The 17,640-nt window shown below is 33.1% G+C and overlaps 2 protein-coding genes, 1 long non-coding RNA gene and 1 pseudogene across 4 annotated transcripts; 2 read left to right on the top strand and 2 right to left on the bottom strand.

Annotated features, from left to right (window-relative positions):
• Positions 1-5: 5 nt before the first annotated feature.
• mnd (minidiscs) lies at positions 6-6,065 on the bottom strand. Of its 2 annotated transcripts, none has more exons than XM_069049692.1 (4): positions 5,537-6,065; positions 970-1,459; positions 592-916; positions 6-542 (listed from the first exon to the last, which is right to left on the bottom strand). In XM_069049692.1, the coding sequence occupies exons 1-4, from the start codon at positions 5,784-5,786 to the stop codon at positions 147-149; spliced, it is 1,461 nt and encodes a 486-aa protein (XP_068905793.1). In that variant the 5' UTR covers positions 5,787-6,065; the 3' UTR covers positions 6-146. The 2 variants fall into 2 exon arrangements, with proteins under 2 accessions (XP_068905793.1, XP_068905794.1); XM_069049693.1 differs by lacking the exon at positions 5,537-6,065 and adding an exon at positions 2,062-2,317.
• On the top strand, positions 4,878-5,538 carry LOC138132267 (uncharacterized). Its single transcript, XR_011160040.1, has 3 exons — positions 4,878-5,096; positions 5,145-5,305; positions 5,388-5,538. It is a non-coding gene; the product is annotated as an uncharacterized lncRNA (long non-coding RNA).
• A 1,778-nt stretch (positions 6,066-7,843) lies between the features above and the next one.
• LOC138130553 (elongation factor 1-alpha pseudogene) lies at positions 7,844-9,232 on the top strand (annotated as a pseudogene).
• A 1,006-nt stretch (positions 9,233-10,238) lies between these two features.
• LOC138130552 (cdc42 homolog) lies at positions 10,239-14,794 on the bottom strand. Its single transcript, XM_069047088.1, has 4 exons — positions 14,640-14,794; positions 14,297-14,373; positions 14,024-14,246; positions 10,239-12,174 (listed from the first exon to the last, which is right to left on the bottom strand). The coding sequence occupies exons 2-4, from the start codon at positions 14,359-14,361 to the stop codon at positions 11,887-11,889; spliced, it is 576 nt and encodes a 191-aa protein (XP_068903189.1). The 5' UTR covers positions 14,362-14,373; positions 14,640-14,794; the 3' UTR covers positions 10,239-11,886.
• Between the last annotated feature and the right edge of the window lie 2,846 nt (positions 14,795-17,640).

The following is a 17,640-nucleotide window of genomic DNA, read 5'->3' as shown; positions in this document are numbered from 1 at the left end:
ATATCTTACAAAAATTGTTTAATAAACTAAACATGTGCAATAAGCAAAATAAATACCATTTGATGTCACATTAAATAACGTTTTCGAGGAAATATAATACTTATAAATAACAAATTAGATCGTGGCTTTATACAGTATAAATTAATTTAGGACTGTTTCTCTTCGTATTCAGTAACACAGAGAAATAGCTTTGCGCAACTGTTGTTAAAATCATTAAAAGCTTTATTTAACCAATCTGGCTTAGTTTTCCAAGCTATAGTAACAAAATAAACTGGTATTCCGCAAAGAATAAAAACTAAACCTACTCCCACTTCTATGGGACTCACGTAACAAGGAAACGTGACGAGAAAACCGCAAATTAGTAAAAATATAATAGGTAGGATGATGTTAACCCTAATTGGTCGCTTTAAATTTGGTTTAGTCCACCGCATATGCAGTAATCCGGTTACGCTAATCGTGATAAATAATGCTTCCACAAATGAAACATAATTGATGAGCACATAGACATCTTCGATTATCACTAGAGCCAGTGTGATAATGCACTGTAAATTATAATTCAATAACAACATTTTCTTGTAATCAAAGACTTACCATAAAAATTAATGATGGAACTGGAGTTAGCCTCTTGATATCAATTAGTGCAATGGCTCTTGGTAAATGTCCTGCGCGAGCTCCGACGAAAAAAAGTCGTGATGATGCAAAAATGGCACCATTCAAAGATCCAAAGGTAGAACACGCCACAAAAAATGGCATAAGAAATGAAAACATTCCTAACAGCTTGTCTCCAAAAGTGACAGCAACTGCATCAGAAGCGAGAATGTCGTTCCTGCTTAAGACAACAAAATACGCAACATTCGTCACAACGTAAATGATAGTCACCATCGGCATCGAAATACAAATTGCTTTTGGCAAGTTTCTAAAACAAAAACCGCATTACAATCTTTTTTGTCAGGAACGTTAAAAATTTACTTGTAAGGATCTTTCAACTCTTCTGTAACGTAATTAAGATAATTCCATCCGGAATACGAAAATAAGCCGGAATAAAACGCTAACGCGATGTAACCTGGTTGCCATTCTGTCCCTTCCATGGGATCCCTAAAATGTTCTACATGACCAATGCATAAATAGTAAATCCCGGCGACTACAATTATACACAGTGCGAATATTTTGGTTGCGGTGAAAATATCTTGAACTCGGGTCACCCACTTTACATTGTAACAATTGATTATTGTCAATAAACAAACTGTTGCTGCAGCTAACAACCGTACAGCTTCATAGGGGGGCGTGCACGCACCCCAAAACGGTTGGAGTATGTATTGTGCAAATGTAATAGCTGTGATTGCGTTTCCTGTGGGCACCAAAATGAAAAGGGCCACCCAAAGGTACAAAAACGCAGGTAGTGGACCAAATGCTTCACTTATGTAAGCGTAATCACCTCCTGATTTAGGAATCATTGTACCTAAAACAAAAAAAAATCCTTATTACTTACATAAATTTAAAAAATGATTAAAGCGAATACTATTTAATTTAATATACATAATATTTTTTACGAAGAAGTTGCCTGGCTATCCGTTTTTGTACGTAGAAGAGTAGTTACAATATTTCTGTAAAAAAGATACCGAAAATCACATCAAAACGCATTCGATAAACGACCAATAATGAACCAAAATCAAGGTGAATTTTATTTTTGAAATTGAAAGATTTTAAAAAAATTCATTTGTAATAAATTTCGTGCAACCACCTCAGCAGTAAAAGTTTTGGGATTGTATTGGATTCTACGATCACATCATATGTATTAAATGTTTCGTCATATTAACTAAACATGGGCGCCAATTTTTTCTTTTGAAGTTGTACGAGTAAGCTGTATCAAAATGACGAAAAATCTGTTACTCGATATTTTCTGCATACATTGATAAATGTCAACAGAAGAGTTATTTTCCAATCTGTTCCTAATTTCTTCTCTACTAGGAACAATCAAGTGATAATATCATCATTTTACACTTCTGCCCACTCCTGATCAATCTATTGTTTAATATGAGTGCAACTGAACTTGTCACTTACTTTCTGACTTTATCAGCGACCATTGATAATGAAATGCAGTATCGATTGTTGCTGATTAATTATTACGTATATTATCCTATATTGGAAATAACCCTCAAATAGATAATGCAATCGCATCATCGTAACAATTGATATACAAATTAATTTTAGGCTCTGAAACGATCGCCATGACCGACATTTGTTATTACTTATAAAATTCTTTTGCAAATTAGGAATTTTCGGATATTGAACTGAATTAGAATATAAGCAATGAAGCATCGTTCTCAAAAAAAACTAGAAAGCTAAAAAAGAGACTTGCGCATTTAACTTTTTTACAGCATTATAAGTGTCAAAAAAGGACACTGGTCATAGCAAAGATTGACAGTCGTAATTCAACAGCTGTATTGTTGGTTGCATATTATTCATACGCAGATTGCAAATTATTTGTAATTTTTTTCTATTGATTTAGAACAAGTTATTGACACATTCCAGTAAAAATATTAGTAAAAAAATCATTCAACTACTAAGTAAAGTACCAACAAGTCAAATAATTATTTTAATTTTATTTTTCATCATTAAAAAAATTCTCCTGTAACTTACGTTTCGTTTTCTTATTAGGAGGGAAAATACGGTTGAAAATAAAATTCAACAGAATACAACAAAACGTATTTTTATTTAAAAAAATATCAAAATGCATAACATGTAAATAATACATTTATATCTAATCGGTAACTCCGCTACCGCTTGCTATACAATAAAAATACAGTAAAACACGTTTTTGTGTTTTTTTACGCTGAATTAAATTTATTCATTGTCATCGCACAATCCATGATGTGAAAAGATTCTGATCCGATGCGTGGCCCAGCATTAATCTAAATAACGATTGATGTTAAATAAAAAATAATGCGACACTTTAACAAACCTTTCCATTCTCTGTATGTAACAATATACCTATTACAACTGCGTTTAAGTACGTCCTGATAAGACAAAATACCAACAACATGTTGGATTTCTTGAAATGTTTATACATATGTATTCCACATGTACATATACTATCAAGAATTATGTATTCACCACTCAAGAATCTTATGTAACCTGTTCAAATTACTGCATAAGCTTGTATGATATCAACATAATAGAAAAAAAGCCGCAGTTTGTGTTAGATAATGATTTATTTATTTATTTATGTATTTATTTATTTATTAGGCCCTACAATATTCTTTTACATAAAGAAAACTGAACAATTTGACCTGAAATACTACGGCAATGTTTGGAACATGGAACACAAAACATATTATTAAGAATTTCAACAAGATACTGATCGAGTTAACCGGTCTTTACAAGTAGAATAACAATAATAATATGATTAGAATATTCAATTCAAGAGACAAATTATGTCAAGTGCAAGTCATTTAATCTTCCTGCTTTAAAAATGTTGACTTGTTCGTTTGCTTAATCAAAATCGTATGTGCATATTTTTTGGGCAATTGTAAGTTGTAAGTCAAAGATTAAAAGATTAAATCTAAATTTTAGAATAAATTGTTAAAATTATTATTTTTTAAATATGAACGTCAATGTAATATTTTTGTTTTCCATGAAACTAACAAATGGTGATGAATTCCACAAATCTTACAAACAAAATTGAATTATCAATAAATAATGATTTATAAATTTCTAGAGTATGTATTTTTAAAAACTTAAAAAAAATATAGATGACAAAAATTGCTGATTTGCTCGGTGAATAAAAAAAGCCTTAATTAGTGAAAGTTCAGCCAAAAGATGTTTCCCCAAGAAGCACTTACTAATTATTATAGAAGTCATTAAATAATTAAGAATACAGTCACTGCATTTTTTTAAAAGGTTCCACAACATTTATATTAAAATTAATACGACGTGGAATACTTACATAAAATAGTTTCTACATCATTACATTTTATAAAAAGGTAGGAGCATGTCGAGGGCGAAGCAACTTATTTTAAATTAAAGCATACGGAAGGCAAGATTGTACAATTGCTTTTGGATTTTATGTTTTAATGAGACATTCTTCGTTGTAAACTTTGAAAATATTTTAAAATAAAAAAACGAATATCAGTTTCCAATAATTATGTTTGTCGCCTGATGATGCATAATTAACTAAGTTTGAAGTTCGCATGTGTATTAACACCCCTATAAAGTATCTACATAAACGCGTTTAATTATAACACTCCTCTATTTTTAGAACTATTTTTATGTTAAAGTTTTTTCACACAAAAGTCGTTGGCTAACGACTAAACCCCTGTCGCACACGAAATCAAACAGCAATTTAAGCTTACGAAACCTTTTATACATTAGGGTAAACTCCCAGTCCAGCACACAAAACAGTCGGCTTGATTTAAATAATTCGATTTTAGTTGCAAGGTCGAATGTGAAACAAATTTTGCAACATTTACATGAATGTTCCAATATCTTACCTTAATTACTACAATTAGGTACCGAATATTTCGCGCGTGCTGCAAAAAGTTCGTTACCCGTTGGTTAGCAGCTGTTCTTGCACGGTAATTGTTTCGCCTACATGCATCAATGGCAAAATTCTCACTGTTCAAATATTTTTTATGTTTCAGGCAGAAGAGAAATAACATTTTTGCATTTGGAAAATTAGTTCATGTTTGCGAAAAATATTTTTTATATTACTTTCATCATGATGATGTAACAAATGCAAGCGTTTTTATCATCGTAAGATCGTGCCAGGTGATGACATAATTTTCGACGGCCACGTTGCCGCCCAATACAAATCCTACTACACCTAACAATTGAAAATTCATAGTATTCTTAACTTATCGAAACAGCACAAAGAAGTTGACGAACTACTGTTTTCAATAAACTAAAACATGTGTAATAAAAAACACGCGTGCGTTAACTTTTGTGGAAAATTTCGTATGTTTATCGTAAATTAAAAATCCTTAAAAATAAACAATTTCTTCGTGCTTTTCCTGCGTTTCTATGCAAATCAGCCGGCTCGTATTGCTAGAAGGTGTCTGGTCAGCATTATAATTGGCATTTGTTCGAATTGATAAACTGTAATTTCTATTTAATGTGACCTCCATTTATTATAATTTTATTTTTAGGGGAGAAAAAGGAGGGTTGCTCACTTCTTGATGCCAACAGCCAACTTGTGTTGTTTGTAATAAATGGCTACATCTCGCTCTTTTACGAAATTTCTAGATTGTTTAACTTCTCAAAATTTTCAAAAACCTACGTATAAAATTAATAATTAAGGTGGTCATAGGTAGGTATTTTACTTTAGCTACATCCAATCGGCAAGACTTTTAAATGCTGGGTTTTTCTAACAGTAATAATTTTTTTTATAGCCACATTAATTGAAATTATTAGGTCGAAATGAACCGATACCCTCATAATAAATTAGCAGGTGATAGAAAAGCACGTGTTATCATCACGAATCGTGATAAAAAAAATGATGCAACATTATAGTCATCACTGTCAGCGCGTTGAAACTTACCCAACTCAGCATAGCATAAGGCACCTATCATGGATAAAATTCCGGAAAGTATCCAGACAATGAGTGCTTGTCCGACGGATCCTGAATACTTCAAGACACCCTTAGGAGACACGAAAATCCCTGATCCGATAATCACCCCTACTATGATGGCAACACCGTCGATGAGAGCCAGCTCCTTCTTCATTCTCACCTCCGAATTGGCGTTTTCGGAAGTGACGTTTCCGTCACATTTCTTTTTTGACTCCGGCATATTTTGACAGGTTTTATCAGTCAACTAATTTTCGAATAAAACACCACTGTGTCATGTCGCCACACCGCACCACGTGTTTGTAACCTTTATTTCAATTTCAAACATCGCTCCCCGCTCTACGACTCGAAGGCAACTTTCGTTATCGTTTGTTTTTAGTGCGCCGTCTCAAAAGTGTGCACGTTGCGACCGAGTCGTTGGTCGTTGGTACTTGGGGTACCGGTACTCCTCACACTTTTGCTTTGCGGTAGCAAGTGGTGGTGTACCATGATAATAGCGACAGCCAACAACGACACGACAGCGAGGTTGCTGTAATAATACGCTACTCTCGGCATTACATCCTGTACGAAGTTATTGGATTAATAACATCAATAGAAACCCGCCGTGAGCATTAAATAACCGGATGGTAGATTTATATCGTTGATTTCTAAAGTAAATAGCGTTTTGCGATATCTTTTACGTTGTACTGGGTGTTCCCTCGTACGTGTACACCGGAAAACGATCACTATCGATCGTATGAAAAATTTAAAACCTGTCAGAAATGATCTACGTCTAAAGCGCCACACACGCTACACGAATTAACAAATTGCTTTTTACCCTATTAACGAGTCGCGTGGTGAAGAAGTTTTTTAAAAAATTTTGGACCCCGAGTGCCAACTTAACCATCCCGATAATTACAAAAGCAAATCAAATTAAACAATTAATGTGGAATCATCAAAGTTTGAATGAGGGTTGAGTCGAAATCATTATTTATGACCGAATAAAAAGTGATGGGATAATGAGACTTTTACTTATTACTGTAAATTTACGAGATGTGGGTAGCAATAATAAGAGGCATTTGTTTGTAACGGCTTCAAATTGTAACCGTTTTTTAAATTCCATTTTTGGGAAAAAAATATTCTCGATCTTTATAACTTGGCATCGATAAACTGATAAGTCTAATGTAGGAATAAATTAACCAGAATGAGAAATTTGTCCAGTTATCTTAATAAACGAAATATCAACTGCATCATTTTTGTGTAGTTTTTTATTTGATGAATGCTATTCTACTCCATCTCTTTTTGCTCAGCGGCTAGGGAAACATTTGTAAAAAAAATCAGCTGTTTGAACCTTAGGCTTTTACACGGGTGGTGCGTTCTCATTCGACTCTGTAACCCTTTACATGAGCGCATTATTTGAGACACGAGCGACGAAGGAGCGAGTGCTTCATTTACGCGAATGTACCGAATACCTACGTCAAAGTTTGTACTATGGCGGACAATAAATTTAGGCCGGCCTGTCATTGGCTTGACATCAAAATGTGAAGCTGGCATTATGTTCAACTAACCCCATTTTCGATTTTTGTCATTCTTGTCATCGTGACAGCAATAATCAAAATTAAAATTGGGAAAAGAAGCGTGCACCAGAGAGAAGTGCTACTACAAATCAGTTATGCTAGTAGGTCATGATCTGTAAGTTACGAAAAGGGCGAAGGAAACGCCAAACAGCTTGAAAACCTTCAGTTTGACAAACTGACACATCAGTCATAATGACAATAAATGGTCGCTTGCATTGACTTTTTTGAAATGTCAGAAATTTGCCGGCCTAAATTCATTGTCCGGCATAGTACATATTTACAATATTTTGATTTTTTGAAACGAACATGATGTTTGATTTGTCGTATACCCTTGGCGCTTGTCCATGCGCTTGCCAAAATGTCAATCGAATTAATAGCGATTTATTTTCACTCTTTCGAAATTTTCAACATCCAAATTGGAGAAATGACGTTTTGTAAACTAGATTTTATTATCATCAAGTCAAATTATTTCCAGAATGCTCATGATTTTTTTGTTCGACACTGTCAGAATTTGAGAATTTTCTCCTATGTGAACGGATTTTGATAAATGTCACCACTTGTCAAAACGAAACGTCAAGCTACTTTTAAAGATTTTAAGCGATTTGGAGCCTTTAATGGGCTCGTCGAACAAAAAAACGTATTCAACTCGTTCGTGTGTTAATTGGGCTTACACAAGGACTCGTCAAATAAACTAGGTAGGTACTATTGAAGCACTAGTGCGGAAAATCTACGTCAGATTTTCATAGATAGTCGGAATTTGAAATAATCGTGAATGCTTAATAATTTAATTTCATAAAAATCCTGTTTTTAATCAAGTAGGTAACCTACAAAAAATTTTCAAAACGTCAGTAAAATGTCGATAAAAGTTTTGCTACAACGAAATCTGGCTATGAAGCGGTGCTATTTTCAATTTAAAAAAGATCGACCAGACTTAAAGCGGAAAGAAGTAATTTTAAGAGTTACAAACATATTTAATGTAAGTCACAATAAAGTACAATATTTATTACTTACGAAATTATTGTAGGTGGGCCGCACCACAGTGGAAAAGTACCTACCTACTTTAAACAAACTGGAAATTAGGGAAATACAATGAAAGAGATGAATACATCACTTTAGATAAACTTTTGGCAGATTCGCTCACACAATTGGAATTTCAAGGGGGACAAACATTATTCAAAAGCATGGGCATGGTAGTCACTTTTGCTCTAGTAGGTCTGACCACTAAGGTGAGATCGGTGGAAATCATAGGCGAGGGAGTGATGGTGGTTAAGGTGGAAATGTACCACGAAGCATTGCAAGCGGCGCCTGGAGACAATGTTTGCTTCAACGTCCAGAGCGTATCCGCGAAGGAATTGCGTTGCTGGCGATTCCAAAGACAATCCACCCAGGGGCACTGCAGATTTCACTGCTCAAGTGATCGTCTTAAATCTTCCCGGCCAGATCACCAACGGGTACACTCCAGTTTTGGATTGTCACACTGCTCATATTGCTTGCAAGTTCGCCGAAATCAAAGAAAAATGCGATCGTCGTATCGGCAAAACCACCGAAGAAAGTCCGATGGGTTACTTACAAACATAAAGAAGCAATAAGCGGTCGCAAAATTTTATGTGAACAAAAACATGTTGCAGCGAACATAAGTTTTTCATTTAATATTCGATTCGTGTATCTGGACGAAACTTGGATTTACCAAAATGGTTCTCCAATTCGTCGTTGGGTGCACAAATCAGACTGAAAAAGTAATTCCAGGTTCCAGGAAAATTAAATGTGACGGATCAAGTTTTACCGTTTTACATGCGGAGTGTCATTCGGGCTTTTTACTCTTTTTAGGGGAATGTAACTTTTTATAAATTCAAAAAATAACCATAGAGATTACCTCAAACCACAAGATAATGGACGGAGAACTTTTTTAAAATTTGGTGATTATGATTAATCAACGTATTCCTGCTTTGACCAAATTTAAATGTGTTGTGATTATGGACAATGGACCGTCGGTGCAGTTGGACAAGGACAAACCACCGACATTTTCTAGTAGGAAAAGCCAAATGCAAGATTGGTTGCAGAATACATTTTTAACAAAAGGATTATTGTATGCTATTTTCTAATAAATAACAATTTGATATATCAAGTGTAATCGAAATCAATGCAAATATTTTAACTGGTAATAGAACTCACCGTTTTGAGTAACTTTTTTCCATAACTGCCTATTTATCGAAAAAACTTTCCTTTACGAGATAAAGTGTGAGAAAAGATTTGATACAAAACCGCTACTCGCCTGTGTGTATAGGTACTGTTAAATCAAAGCCTCTAACAAATAGGAAACGATTTTATTCCCGTAAGGCGATTAACAGAACCGTATATGAGCTTGGTTACTACTGCTTAGTGCTTAGGGTTGCTTTGATAGTAACAATTTCTAACGATTTTCGCTTAGATTTCAAGTCTGCCTACGAGAAGTGATGAAATTTCTAGGCTAGTGTAAAAGGAAACTACATATTTGCGAAATAATATTATTTTATTCCACATTATCATCTTTTAACTCCACATATTTAACACAACGTTTATAAAGAAACTAAACCTTTGGAAATAAATTGTTTCCTTAGTCTTCAAACCAGATTTCTAGAGCACCGATCAACATCTCGACTTTCTCCAGTTTTGGAAATAGGTACAATCCGACGGGACTAAATCAGGAGATTATGCTGGATGGTCCTGTGTTAAAATCAATTTCATTGACTTTTCTGGAGAACAAGTGACGTGGCACGTGTGCTGTCTTGCAAAAACGACACCTTTCCTTTAAATTCGCGTAAATTCGGCAAAATTGGAACGGGTGAAGGTACGAACCAATCGAATCTCATCCTCGGCGCGTCATTTGAAAGGATACACCCTACGGCCAATGAGCACTAATCGAGCTTGCGCTACGTTTGAAGCACATCTTCTAGATGCAGTGCATGGTCACAATACACGTGCCTGATATACTTACGATCGTTATCCAAATTAATTATTGTTGGCCATAACCTGAGGGGGAAAAAACTAACTGGTCAAAAATGTGAATGGATTTTCTACAAAAGCACAGCTCTGCCTAGTGATAAAAAAAATGTTACACACAAATTTCAATTAGTACAATACTGGATATAAACGTTTATTTTAATTTACAATTTGGTATAAAACAATAATTAATTTGTTTTATAGTGACAATCGAATTTATACATTCAATCAGTTCCTGTTTACATATTTAAAATTAGACGCTAAACTAAAATTAGTACAATAAAACAGTGTCGAAATTAGCAAAAGAAATTAAATGCAAAAAGCTTCATATAATCTGTTGTGCCATATATACAAAATTATCAAGCCTTAGAGAGTTAGAATATAAAACAATACAGTATTATTGATTCTACATGAACGTACTGATATTCATTAGGTAATCTGTTAAAAAAAATAACTTTATAACATAGTAGCACCATTTATACAGTTTTCAATTAAACGTGTCTCAACCATATTAAATATTAATTGAGGATAACTGGCGGTCCAATTTTGGATCTTATTTCTCAATTTTAAAATATTAGATTTGGACTGAGAGCAAAAATATGCTGACTCCACATTATTGTCAACAAACTACATAAGACTCTTAGGATCATGAACTCCTTACTGTAATTTTGACAATGTGTGGGGTTACTGGAGATTTCACTCTTTCTTTAACTGCACGCCTAACACAAATTATTCTTCTATACTATTATATACAGATTAAATGCATTATAGTAAAGACGCTCTCCCATTTTCCACATTTTTATTTATATGATTTGGCCTGTTATCACCTACATAATAAATTTATGTATACACCCAATCAAATCATCAGAATGGTGACAGAGAGACCTTTGTACGAGGGCTCTACCTAAATTAGTGTTACATTTTTATTAGATGGTTGCTTGCACTGCGATGATTAAATACAGAAATAAAAACGATACAAACAATGAAAATGTACAATTACATCGAAAAATGACGAAGATTTGGTGCGAAATTTATCAGTCATGTACCATTCTTGTAGGAAAAGGAAGATAACTGAATTAATAAACTGAAAATTCAGCTATAATAGGTATAATAAGGCCTCTTACATTCTTTTTTAAAAACAATACATGAAAGATATATTTTTTGTAAATGCACCATTTTATATTTTCCGTGATCATTATCATTGAACTTCAAATTCTATATGAAATCTTACATTATTAATAGATTTATTAAGTTAAAGCAGACTTCTCGCAATATTAGAGGAAAAAATGTAGTGTATATGACTTGCTGTTTTTTGCCAATTATTGAGAATTTACAGCATTCTAGTCAAAATACTTTTATCACAAAAATAAGACCCAAAATAAGAAACGCGCGTATTGTTTTTGATACAAAATAAATCGAATTCATACGGAAATGAAATTTTGTCGATAGAAAAATAATCACTGAAAAACGTAAAAAATGTGAAGAAATTGTGGATGTAATTTTTTTTATTCACACATAAGAGTACTAAAGTTATTCTATTTATTTTTATCAAATCGGGGGGTATAATACTGACTATTGCTCTCAGAAGCCTTTCAATTCAGTTTTTAAACAATATGTATGTATATTTTTGTTCTTTGAGCTTTAAAAAAATGGAAGAAGTTTTATCATCAGTTTTTAATCAATAATTAATCTTCATAGTACATCTAACAAAAAATAAACAAATAAATATAAAATTTTGTCTTAACTAGTATAAAAAATTGTAATAATTAAATTTTGCTGGATTACTGTTTACAAGATAACACACTTTTTACGTTTAATTGGCTCTGGAGGTTCTAGTGCAGCTAAAATTGCTTCATCAAAGACATTTTTCAAACCCTTTTGCGTCAGAGCTGAACACTCGACATACTTTACGGCCTTCAATTCTTTAGCTAACTTCTCACCCTGCTCCACTGAAATAGGTTTTTGTTTATTTTTTGCTAATTTCTCAATTGTAGCTCCATCATCACGCAAATCCACTTGTGTTCCGACGAGAAGAAACGGCGTCTTTTGACAGTGATGTGTTATTTCCGGAACCCACTACAAAAATTATTTAGTGCAATTTAATCAGTCCAAATGGCAATAAAACGAAGGCCACTTTTTGACTTGTCAAAAATGTTGTTACAAATGAAGAGGATAATGTTTGTGATGTTGAACTTGAAAAACGCTCACATAGAGAATGTAAAAAACCACAGAAACATTACTTTCACAATTAAGTACCTATTACAATTATTTAAAAATTCCATTTATACACAATTCTTGTGTATATTACTATATTGTAAAAATCCCTTCTAAAATTTGTAATTGCCGAATGTTTCACTGGAAGTAACGTTTATAATTTTGCAGATTCGTCAGATGGCTATAAATAAAACGTGGACTCCACTCTAAACATAACATTATCTAATTCTGCGTAACCCAATTTTGACGTTCACTCGCAAAGTAAATTGTAAAAATGAGCATGGAAAAAAGCAAGCTCATGTGGATTGCTTTTACATATTTGCAAAAAAAAAATCATATCATTATCAAAACTGTGGAGCACTGTACCCACAACAAAGAAGCAAGCGTAATGTACGAATGAACTATTCGAAAAACCAGTACACAAATTGAATTATTTTGTTTGATGTGTACCTTGTTTTTCAGAATTAAAAAATTACTTATTACATAATTATTAAATATGGTTTTGGGTTATTTTTTTAAGTTTATAAGTAGAAAAATCAAAACAGTTTTATAATAAGGTGCGTACAATTATTTAAAAATGGTCATAAAAACTTTTAAATCTTTTAGGATATTACGGTAAAAAACTATGACCAGATTATTTATCAGTTCTTTTATGGTTTTGGGGTTATTAAACACTGCCTCTTGCTGGTAATCAATTACTGTACTACATACTGCATTTTTCGTACGCTTTAAAAATATGTAAATAAGATTATTTGAAGACTATACAAAGAAGGATGTACATGATGGCTTTTTCTAGTCAAAACCGAATATAATTATACCGCAAGTGATTCTACTATTTACGATCCATGTACATTTCCCTTTAAAAACAAGCTTAAAATATGGAATTATTACTCAAAAATACTTCAGAAATAAGATAAGCCACTGGAGTTTCAAACATGTTATATGGAAAAAAAAATATGATTTTACGTAAGTGTTATCTACGCGAATTAAAATATGATTGATGTAGAAATGAGATTTTATTTTAAAAATAATTTTTCGAATCAAGCAAGAATTAACTTCAAAACCACGCATTTTGATGGTCACTGTAGGACTTTCTACATAATAAAAAATACCAGAACAGATGTTTTACCAAATGCAATTATGTATGAATGTATGTTTTGTATTACATAATGACAAAAATAATGAAAGTGAAGTCAGAAAATAAAATGGCTGGGGCGCCAAACATAAAACAATTGCAAATGTGAACTTGAAAAAAAGATAAGTAATTTTGAAGGGGAGAACTAAATTGTAACATTACATATTAACTGATACATACTCATAATAAAATCAAAATATGTTAGTCTGGTTGTGAGGATTCACTTTCTTAAAAAGTTGAATGTTTTATACAATAAAAAAATCTATTATATAATTAACCCAAATTCTAATTTCTAATGTAATCTGGGGATTTATGTATATTTAGAACAGAAAAGTAGTGCAATAGAAATTCCAATCTACTTTTTTTTTAAATAACTAGAATGTATGAAATAATGTAATTAGCAGAAAGTACTTTTCAAATTTTGCAGTAGAAATGAAAAGACCTTCTAATTAATGCTGCAGGAAAACAATTCAGAATTCAGAAGATTTAGTCATATTCTTTAAAGGTGCAAATCTTTTACTTTTCATTTTCTCCTTACACTGAGCTAGGATAATTAGAGACTTTCAAGTTACTTACTTTTTCTTTAACATTTTCAAATGAGGATGGACTCACTACTGAGAAACATACTAAGAAAACATCTGTTTGGGGATAACTAAGTGGTCTCAATCTATCATAGTCTTCTTGTCCTGCAGTATCAAATAGTCCTAATGTGTATGGTTCACCCCCAATCATTACAGTTACAGCATAATTATCAAAAACTGTTGGTACATATTCTGATGGAAATTTATTCGTGGTATAACTGAAATATGACAACCTTATTTTTGTTTGAAACAACATTTCAAATTTTACCTTATTAAAAGGCAAGTTTTACCAACGGCTCCGTCACCCACTACAACGCATTTAATAGTTTGCATTCTTCTTCCTTGCTGAAACGGAAATAACTATGGTTGATACATTTTTTACTTGCGAACGTTTGCCACTATTAAATTTTTTGTTAACCCGTGATACTGCTTCTGATTCAGCGGTCAGTTATCAAGCAACAATTATAAAATGGAGATGTCTCACTCCCAAATATCATTACTGAGAAACGATCTGCCATTTTATAAGCCGCTAGCGTCACATTAAGTGACATCCGGGCGCAGTATAAGGTTGAGTAATTTTAATAGCTCAAAAGTCTTTGGTGATAAATTACCTGTGTTGTTGGAACGTTTCAATACAATTTCACAAATTCGATGGAGTCTGAATGTGGTTGCCTTTTTAATATTTGTATTTGACGACAGAATACTAACCACAGATTGACGTACAATATACGGAACTTTATGATCATAGAATACAGAAACTGATGATGGTAACAGGAGTGTGGAACAACAACCACGACCTCATGTGAACGATTCCGCCTATAAAACTTACGCGCGAAATTCAAACATATATGAATATCTCCCATAATTTCTTACTGTGACTACATTAAAGAAGTATGTTTTGCTACTTTTATTAATATTGTAGGTATATTGTTATACTCATGTCATATCGTGAGGAAGGTCCTTAACATTGACACAGAACATAATATAAAAACACAACAAAGTCAAAATGTGGAGACGAGACGCCGGTAATTATGTTGATAAGCACTGCACTATTACTTGATAGTATTATCCGTAATAGTGTATGTATTCCGGCAAAATTGCCGTGCCGCCGGGTGTTGGAGGGAAATAAATTATACGTAGTAAACATTTTTTTTTATTGCAGAATTGGTAAATAACCCAAGAGCTACCTATGTATAGCTGGGATCGTTACTGTCCGTCCACTCCGGACACGGAATCTTGGACGATTTGTCATTCGATTGACATAAAAATGTAAAGCTGGTTTTAGGTACTATGGCGGACAAAAAATTTTGAACGATCAAATTTTGGCATATCAAAAAATGTCAATGTAAACTGCCCTTTACTGTTATTATGACGTTTATAAATTAAATCGAAAAATTGACGGTTTGAAGTAAACGTCTATCAAGTTTATAATAATAATTTAGTGATACAATGCCAGCCGTATCTGAATTTACTAAAGCCAAAATAGTAACCCTTCACCAGAGGGGTATGCGGGTATGTCGTATGGGCAAATTTCGACGAATTTAGGGTTATCGAAGGGCACTATCCATGCCATATGCGGAAGTGGGAACACACTGGAACGGTGGTTCGGCGTCCAGGTTCTGGAAGAAGGCGGGTGTCTTCCGTGGAACAGAACGAGGCACCCCCGAACTCTCACCGAAATCTGTGCCTGTCCATGAGGAATAAATTGCTCTTGGTTGTACAACAAAATGGAGCAATGATCAAATATTGACTTCTTCAGTTTTAGTTGTAAAGTTTTTTTTATTTTAAACTTTTAATTTTAAGTTTAATAAATAAATGTTATAATTTGTTAGTATTGTGGATTGATCTGTACTTTGAATTTTTTGATATTTGCGTACCAAAATACAACCTGTTGGGTCGTTCTGTCTTGACGTAAATAGAACTAAATTTGGTTTCATCTATGATGAAGACATTCCTGATTTTGTGTTGATGCTAAACCTCTAAGAACTAGATAGGTACGTATGTACATTCTACACCACTCGATAGTCTAGGGGCTGCAGCGACTTTCGCAATTTCGACGGCAAAGACGAAACGATTAAGATTCATCCACGTTCACCATTCGTGAGCCGACATAGGCACACCAAAATTTTTGTGTTAATCTATGATTGACTAATCTGTCACTGGTGACATGACAAGAAAGGCAAAAATAAAAAATGAGGTTAGTTGACCATAAAGCCAGTTTTACATTTATATGTCAAAGGAATAACAAGTCGTTCAAAAATTTTTGTCCGCCATAGTACAACTACTTTCACTTTCGATTTTTGAAATTTTTATCATACTGACATACCAAAAATAAACTTTCAAATGTCAAATAGTTTCAAACATCAATCATAATGACAATAAAGCGTGGCTTACATTGACATTTTTTGAATTGACATAAATTTGACGTCTAAAATTCCGTGTCCGCAACTGTACATTTTATAATATTGTGTGCTGTAAATTATGTTTAGTAATAAATCTGTCAAAGTATCAACGCCGAATGAGATACAGTGGTGGACAAAATAAAGTGTGACAATTTTTTTCCCTGGTGTACTATCGCGGCCATCCAAAAGTGAACGTTTTTTTTTAATAGTTTGATTTTTACTTTAAATCATAGGCGTCCTAAAATGTCAAAGTTTGACACTAGCGATAAAAAAATTATTGAAACTATTTTTTTAAACGCTACATCAGCCACATCTCACTCCGATGCAGACAGCTAGGGCTATTGCAAAGCCAAAAGAAAATTGGTCGTTGGCTGCTGTGGCAAGAGAATTACATTGCAGTAAGACTTGCATCTTCAATATAAAGAGGGGTTGGCAAGAAAACAGGCTTGAGAGGCCAATGCGAATAGGTGTTGGAAAGGTTTCTTTATTAAAGTTTACTTTCAATTTAATAATGTACTAATTACTTCTCAGTCTCATTTTTATTATTACAACTTTTTATTATTAAAATAGTAACGCCTGCTGCACGAACGCCAATGAATACAGTCTGATTTAATCTAAGGAAAAATACAGAAATTTTCTCAAGCTATCGTTCACTTTTGGATGGCCGCGATTGTACAGTGGGTTGCAAAAAAAAAAATGGGAAAAGAAAATTTTTCTAATGTAAATTTGGTTTTGTCCATTTGTCTTTTGCTACTATTTGACAATACCTGTCAAATAATTTAAAAAAATGTCATTGAATTTTGACCATAATTCTAACCTATCTCTCGTAAGAAGTTATCACACTATGAAAAAATTGTGAAAATGTGTCAGTTTTATTCAGTTCCCGTTTTTTTTTTCAACCAACTGTAAATCTGTCGTAACATTTTATAAAAAACATAACTAGTGTTTTTATAATATTGGGACACCTGTAGGTATATACCTATACCGCAATATTTCCCGTGCAGTAGAAGCGTAGCTATCATCTAGAAAAAAGGAAAAGTTGATATCTTCAATAACAAACAAATTATGGAGCTTTTTCGCAACTCTGGGACATCCTGTATATTTCGAAACAAATTTTTAATGAACATTCGATGTCGGTTATTCAGGAAAACAAAAACAAAAATTAATATATCTATCTATAATATATCGTTGGAGGGTGTTCATAGCATCG

This window comes from Tenebrio molitor, chromosome 5, assembly GCF_963966145.1.
Source record: "Tenebrio molitor chromosome 5, icTenMoli1.1, whole genome shotgun sequence".
Taxonomy (NCBI): domain Eukaryota; kingdom Metazoa; phylum Arthropoda; class Insecta; order Coleoptera; family Tenebrionidae; genus Tenebrio; species Tenebrio molitor.
This window is presented reverse-complemented; position numbering and strand designations above follow the sequence as displayed.

Coding starts and splice junctions, on each gene's coding strand:
- mnd (XM_069049692.1), bottom strand. CDS start 5,786: ATGCCGGAGTCAAAAAAGAAATGTGACGGAAACGTCACTTCCGAAAAC. Junction 917..969: donor GAGTTGAAAGATCCTTACAA/GTAAATTTTTAA, acceptor TTTTTGTTTTAG/AAACTTGCCAAAAGCAATTT. Junction 543..591: donor TTCCATCATTAATTTTTATG/GTAAGTCTTTGA, acceptor TATAATTTACAG/TGCATTATCACACTGGCTCT.
- LOC138130552 (XM_069047088.1), bottom strand. CDS start 14,361: ATGCAAACTATTAAATGCGTTGTAGTGGGTGACGGAGCCGTTGGTAAA. Junction 14,247..14,296: donor AAAACTTGCCTTTTAATAAG/GTAAAATTTGAA, acceptor GTCATATTTCAG/TTATACCACGAATAAATTTC. Junction 12,175..14,023: donor TTGAAAATGTTAAAGAAAAA/GTAAGTAACTTG, acceptor TAATTTTTGTAG/TGGGTTCCGGAAATAACACA.